This window comes from Sinocyclocheilus anshuiensis, unplaced genomic scaffold, assembly GCF_001515605.1.
Source record: "Sinocyclocheilus anshuiensis isolate Anshui unplaced genomic scaffold, SAMN03320099.WGS_v1.1 scaffold582, whole genome shotgun sequence".
NCBI lineage: Eukaryota > Metazoa > Chordata > Actinopteri > Cypriniformes > Cyprinidae > Sinocyclocheilus > Sinocyclocheilus anshuiensis.
Window position 1 is genome coordinate 738,007 of NW_015547659.1, and position 7,546 is coordinate 745,552.

Here is a 7,546-nt window from a genome sequence, read left to right on the forward strand (position 1 = left end):
AGAGCTTTAAAATGTTTTTTTAAAAAAAAAAAAAAACACACACATACACATACAGGACGTCTATGCTGCTGATCTGCGTCGAATGATGAAGGCCCCTCGTTGCAGCTGCCCTAAATAGATCCTCATCTTCGTACTGTCACTTGTCTTTCTCACCCAGATCTGCAAGAGAATCGAAATCCAAGACAAAGCACTTCAATATTTATCCTGTACCAACTTCTTCCAGCATCCAAATGAATTCCAAACAGTGATTTGTACTCCAAAGCCACTGGCTCAGCAAGTAAAAGTCCAGATCTATGCAGTGAGTTATTGATGCTGGCATTAAAAGGATGCAAATGCGACAAAAGCTATTGGAAAGACATCCTCGTACACTTTGATATGGATGCAGATTACAATAAATGAGAGCGACTAAATGAGAATTTTCCTCTTCTGGCCCTCCAAAGCTGATGCACTTGGGCTGATCTCAATAACCTGCTGTTTATTCCCCTCCAAGCAGGTCATTAGTTTGAAGAGCACAGTCATTTGTTTAGCACCAATCAGAAGAGAGAATCAGACACAAACCTCATTGGTCCCCACAGAGCTGATGACACAGCTGATCTTGGTGTTCTCCTTGGACTCCAGATAGACTGCTTGACTTTTATGGTACCTGAAACAATAACAGCATTAGTCATTTAAGATCCACTAGACTGAGAGACCATTACAGAAAATTCCCTTTAGGGCCATGTTCTCAGTCAGGCATTGTATGTGAGCTTATCTCCTCACGTATTGCCACTGAAAAAGCAATATTTAGGCTTTAAGGATTTCCCAAAAATGATAATTCTGCCATAATTTTCTCACCCTCATGAAATTTTGCATGCAAGAATTCTCTTATCGATATAAGAGACTTATATGCAATTAAAAATTCCTAAAATAAAATTATTTCTGCTAAAGGGAGCAATACCAGTTCCTAAATGTAGAAGTGTACTTCTTTTTCCACACAAGGCAATTACATAGATATTCTGTAACCAAGTAACCAAGTTTATGGTTATCATTTGGTAAATTATACCACCTTCAACCAGCAATAAAGTTCCAGTATCGATCTGTCCACACAAGTAATTTTTAATACTATTTAATTAAATTAATATTTAATTCAATTCTGATTTATGTGTGTTTTAGTTATAATGCACATAAAAACGAAAATGAAATTCGTTCTCTACAAATTATGTAAATTATATAGGGCAGTGTTTCAGACTGATTTAGACTAGCAACTCGTCTTTTCGACCTATTCACCAAAATAACCATTCATACTAGTCATTTGTTTTGGAAACCAGGTTACACTGATCACGCTGCATATTTTTGATTTACTAAAAAGAATCGTTTCACACATATGTTTTTGATTTACAACTTTTCTGATGTCAAAAAAGCTGACCTTTCTTTTCTCGCGCTGACATTATAGGCTTTCTCTGGTTCTAAATGAAGTGACTGAGCACTGCGCATGTGCTGAAGTCTTCAGAAATGTATCAGAAATACATGTTAAATGAAGTGCATGTAAACAACTATGTGTATCAGACTACACCGTTTAGGGTTCCTATAAACAGAACTTTTAGAATCTGAAATCACACTGGATTCATCCTGACTGACAAATATTACTGCGTGTACACACATACCTCCAGCCTTCAAGAGTCATTTGTTCGGGAATCATATTAGACTGGTCATGTTGTAAACTCAGCATAAAAAGAAATGCCCTCTCACATTCAATTGCTTTTATTTCCGGCAGATTTCTTAACATGTTTAAATATTTCTATTTACATAAAATGTTCAACTGAGACATTAACTAAACATTTTAAACAGGCATTTAACAAACAAAAATTTAATAATGAGTCCCTGTGTATCAAAAGTTGCAGTGAGTATTTTGTGTAGCCACCAGAGAGGCTTCCCCACTATTCCACAAAGGCAGTTCTCAGACAGTTCTGGGCAGACACGTGGTTTGTCAATGCAAGGACGATCAGCTGTCCTTCCTGTCACCCTGTAGCACTGTCTTAGGCCTCTTACATTACGGACAGTGCAGTTTATTGCTCTGGCCACATTTGCAGTCCTCATGCCTCCTTGCAGCAGGACTATGCATGGTTCATGCAGGTGATCAGGAACCCTGGGCATTCTGGTGTTATTCAGAGTGAGTAGAAAGGTCTCTTTACTTTCCTAATTTACTTTCCTAAGTTCCTAAATTGTCTACTGCCTGTAAACCTCAAGTGCCTTAAGGACTGTTCCACATGTGCATGTGAAATAATTGTTTATGGTTTATTGAACAAGCATGAATAACATTGTTTAAACCTTTTGCAATAAAGACATGTACAGCTTATTTGGATTTCACAAAATTACCTTTAAAATACAGCATCCTGAAAAGGGGACATATCTTTTTTTTGCTGAGTTTATGTGTGCTTGCAGCCCGTGATTTCAATAGAAAGAGGTTTTTCAGCATTTCTCCATTTTACTGCATTACACTACACTAGACTACTTCAATACAGAACGCAAACTTACATTCACAATTCAGGTAAAACGCAATTTCTTTTACTATCTTTCACTGTGAAAATTATGCAGCAATGGCATAGATTCAGCAGCGAGGAAAGAACTGCTTCTCAAGAGTCACTTGTTTGTGAATCAGACCGTTCATACTGCATGTTTGTTTCTGGCATGCAACCCGCTGAGGAGGACAACTTAATACATTTTATTATTTTTGTTACATAACATTGAATGCAGACTGCAAGCTCACTTTTACAAGTCAAGTAAAGTATGATTTATTTTGCTGTGGCACAAAAGCAATAGTAACAGTGACGGTTGCCTTAGCAAACGCCACTAATTAGAGAGGGAGAGCTTGTCATCTCTTAAAACACAGCGCAGAGAGAGAGAGAGAGTAAAAGTAGCCTGTGGCTTCAACCTTCTCACATAAACATCCTCTGGAAAAGTTCAGATAGCAGCATAACTAAACCTCTCCACTCATCGTTAAAAAAAGCAGAATAAAACTGCATTTAATATACATGCAACATTATACATTTAATGTCTGCCGTATCACCCTAGACCACATTTCCTCCTCCGCTCACTCTCTCCTCATCTGCACACAAATATTCCGGTTGGATCGCATTGCTGATAGCTATGGCAGCCCACTGTCTAAAGGGCACGACTGGATGAATGCGTGTTGACACACTCATAAAAATCCAGAGGCATTCATGACGTTTAATGTCACAAATGCACAAGACAAAGTAATCTTCAGACCTCATCCTAAACCACAAGCTTCCTGTGCACTTTGATCACACAAACAATTAAATAAATATTTAGATAGTTTGTACAGAGTATTGCATGTCAGAATATGTGGATCATCATGCCCATGATGTTTACATTATTAAATATCATGACACAGATGACGGTAAATACCATGTCAGCAATGCATGACCTGAATCCTGGCACAGATGTTACAGGAAACTACCTCTTGCAAATACATCACATACACAACCTTACGTACACATAACTAATGAAATAACAGCTTAAAGTAATAACTGAGATATTAAAGATAGCATCTTCTTACAGCCCAAATACAATACAAATCTGAAAGCAGCAAGCTTCAAATATTCTTTAAATAACCTCTTCTACATGCCATGTTACTTTAATGCCGCAATCATTATGAAAAATTGTAAACATTTTAAGATACAAATTATGCATACAAATAAGCCTTTATGATTATTACAGACAGATAGATAGAATGATAAAAAGAATAAAAAGAATGATAGACAGAACAATAGATAGATAGATAGAGATAGAGCGAGAGAGAGCGAGAGAGAGAGAGAGACAGACAGACGGACGGACGGACGGACGGATGGATGGATGGATGGATAGATAGATAGATACTCTAAGTCTGTCTTGTCTCAGTTCAGTCCAACTCTGTGAAGTGACTTTGTCCTTTATGTAAACTATAATATGATAAAATTGAAAATCAGAAGACTGAATGCTCCATCTTGTGGTCAGTATTAATACCAGAGAGTGACTGTAAGATTTTTTGGAGGCTTTTGGGGTCTTGCAAGAATCAGAGGGTCAACTGGTAGAAGCAGTAAGTACACCATTAATTTCCACAATGTAAATCAGACAGTCTTCATAATGGCTTTTCACACTGAGTTTTACCCTGGGTTATCATCTGTTTAAACCAACATTATTTAGTCACTGACCTTATAAATATGCAAAACCGCATGTTATGCCAGAGTTAAGAAATATACAGTGTGAAATCTTAAAACCAGAATAGTGTAATGAAGTTTGAGCTGTGTGAAGCATGATAACTCAGAATTACATTCACCCGGGGTTAATAATGTTTGAAAAGCCCAGTAGAACACAGAGTACCTTACCATCTCTTATCATAGTAGATTTTCCCCTCCTCTATCCGTGCCTCATAACGCTGGCATGGGGTGTCCAATGGAGTCGATGGTAGGTGCTCTGGAGAAGACGGGGACGCTGAAAAACATCACACATTCATATTCAATTAATTTCAAATTTATTTTAAAGCCTTTGTGGCTAAAATAAACTGATAGGAAATTTCTGGCAAAATATATGGGGAATCACCTCTAAAAGACAAAACGTCCATACCTGGTCTTTTCGGAGATTTAAGCTATAAAGGAAATGAAGCAAAAAAAGAAGGTTGTTTTGATTTTCTTCAGCAATCTCAGTTTTAAAAACGACAGACATGGACAAACAACTTGATATTTTGGTCAACCACTAATCGGCAGTAAATCCAATAGTATGTCAGAGTCAAAAACCTATTTTCTATTCTATTTCTTTTAGTTTAAGTATTTTTTTCCCCCTTTTAAACACAGCCAATTTCTTCTTATCACCAAGTAATACATGAGAAAATTCAGATATCACTGAGTAATAAAACATAATGACATTTTCAGGGGACCTTACTTTTTTTTACCTAATAGAGAGCTTTTAGGGAAAAAAAAAATAAAGATCCTTTCTTCAAAGCCAAGATGCGAGTCAAAGACTTTCATTACGTTTTGATGAAATGGAAATTTTGATTAAACTTTTTCTATCACACTTTTTCTCATCTCATAGCCTGCAAACGAATAAAGTGTATTACAATTTGATTAACGATGATATTGCTGTAGAATGAGACATTGAAAATTAGGCAAAAACATACTATGATATGGTATCTGTGAGGCAGTGAAATTTGTACTTAGCTAGACTTTTATGGGGCTTCATAAAAATGGAGCCAATTACAATTTTACTGAGACCTAACCTTACCTTGTTTAATGTTCTTAGATCCTCCATGATCTGTTCATCACTGAGTAAATAGTTTAACTGGGGTGAGGATAGTTAAGAAACCTGATTATGAAAATAGAGGTCCTTTACATAATGAACTCTTAAAGGTACAGTAGCAGTAACAGGCTATTTAAACTAAAGTGCCCCTATTATGCCATTTTTAAGGTTCCTAATATTGTTTTGGGAGTCTCCTACAATAAGTTTACATGCATGCAAGGTCAAAAAACGCTTTTGTTTTCTCAAAATATGCATTTAATATCACCTCATTTTCCAACAACTCTCAAATGATTCGTTTGAAGCAGTCCTAAGATTCAGTCTCTCTAAACCCGCAATTTATGTGATCCTACTCTGCTCTGATTGGTCAGATGGCCCAGTTTGTTGTGATCGGTCTACTGCCTACAGCACATATACTTACAGGATGTGATTCAGTGGAGCCAGCTGATAATAAAAAACTGGGTACAGAGCCATCTTTCAAGAGCAATTGTTTTGTGAATCATGCGATGAAATCCCCGAGATTACAAAAAAAACTTTTCCGTTGTACTGCTGTGGTACAATGGAAAAAAATAATTATAACCACTGATTCTTTGCAGTCTCATCTTTCGGGAAATGAAAATAAAATGAATTTACTTTCACAGCATAGGACAGAGTGTCTTCTCAACATGATGTTAACCAATAACCACACGAACAAGCTACTGTGTTTGAGGGCGGGGTTTAAGTTGTTCGCACCCGGCCAAAGTAGAACATAGGAGCATTATGCAAATATGTTACCCCGTGACATGTAGCCGTCACAGAAGTGGGATTTGAATACTGATGACTCGTTTAGGCTGTTCAGAGTCAATTATTTCTTTTAGGGAGACAATAACTTTATTTACTGTGCACTTTCGGGTTTACAACTTTGCAGATTGTTGTGTAAAGCTACATTACACATTGCATGAAAGGCAACATTCGAAATTGCATAATATGGGCACTTTAATACTAAAGGTTGGAGAGAGGTTGTAAATCATCATGTAAAACTGCACTGGTGCCAGAGACTATGACTAACATTAGAAATGAACTTCAGGTAATTAAATAAAGTGCTACAGATTAGGGCTGGGCGATATGTGCAAAAATTCATATCTTGGTATTTTTTGGCAGATTTGCAATATACGGTATATATCTCTGTATTTTCGTTTTTGTATTTGGATTTTAAAAAATCAGTATTTAATATATATATATATATATATTAACATTGTAACATTGCAATCTAAAAACAAAAATAAGGCTTTTAAAGCAGAAGTTAAATTCACTAAATTAAAAATGAAAATAAATTTAATTTTGCTGTGTTAGGCTATTTTGATTACCCCATTACAGTCACTTTACAGTCAGTGCTATCATAAAAATAGACTTACTTGTAGGTTTTACATTTATTGTCCAACTACAAATATTTCAGCGAAATGTATATTTTAGTCAGAATTATAGAGTGGGGGAACTATGACGTCACTTTGTATGCGGGTCGGCTGTTAACATCGCACTGGTTCCCTCAACAAAAAGCCAATGGGATTTTATCATAGGCTTTTGGATTGGGATTTTACCATAGGCTTTTGGATTATCGCAAAAAAATCAGCTCTGTGTTCAACCATAGTTAATGAAACTTACATGTTTTGTCCTTTGAGATAATCTTCACAAAATAAGATAACTTTCATGAATTTTGAAGCCAAAATAAAAGTGCCAGAACTTAAAAGCTAAACTTAGGCTATAAACGAACTACAGCACCACGGTCGCTCGCCTTCAGCGTCACCACCACTATGCTCCCGACAACTTTTTCAAACTTCTTTTTATCACGTTCTTGAGAGAAAGATACTTTCACGTTTTATTCTACGACATAAAACACACCAGTTACACCCCACTCGTAATTTTTTTAAACTGTTACATTTCTTAAAAAAGACGGTTGCTAACAAGTTGCTAAATGGTACAGGCGCTGTCGGAGACATTAAACGTCATCACGCTGAGCAGTTTATCAATTTACAGTATTTTCCAGTAGTATAATTTGTAATACAATTAATAGTTTCCCGCATTTTATATTAACTCCAGCACCACGGTCGCTCGCCTTCAACGTCACCAGCACCATGCTTCCCACAACTTTTTCAAACTTATTTTTAACACGTTCAGTGAAAAGGATTTACCCTGTATATGAATTTTAATCCACGCTACATGAACCTTTTTATATAAACTGGAATAAATACAAAACTAGAGCCAAACTAAAACTGAAATGAGACATTAGTAATAAATAGTA

General features: G+C 36.2%; 1 protein-coding gene across 1 annotated transcript in view; it reads right to left on the bottom strand.

Annotated features, from left to right (window-relative positions):
- Positions 1 to 7: 7 nt before the first annotated feature.
- The window catches only part of LOC107702217 (sin3 histone deacetylase corepressor complex component SDS3), a gene marked incomplete at its 5' end in the record, with an annotated part of 11,997 nt that continues 4,458 nt past the window's right edge, over positions 8 to 7,546 (bottom strand). Inside the window, 5 exons of the mRNA XM_016504460.1 lie at positions 8 to 159; positions 559 to 643; positions 4,365 to 4,470; positions 4,603 to 4,624; positions 5,257 to 5,318. Coding sequence (XP_016359946.1) covers positions 61 to 159; positions 559 to 643; positions 4,365 to 4,470; positions 4,603 to 4,624; positions 5,257 to 5,318 — 374 coding nt within the window. The remainder of the gene's footprint in view (positions 160 to 558; positions 644 to 4,364; positions 4,471 to 4,602; positions 4,625 to 5,256; positions 5,319 to 7,546) is intronic.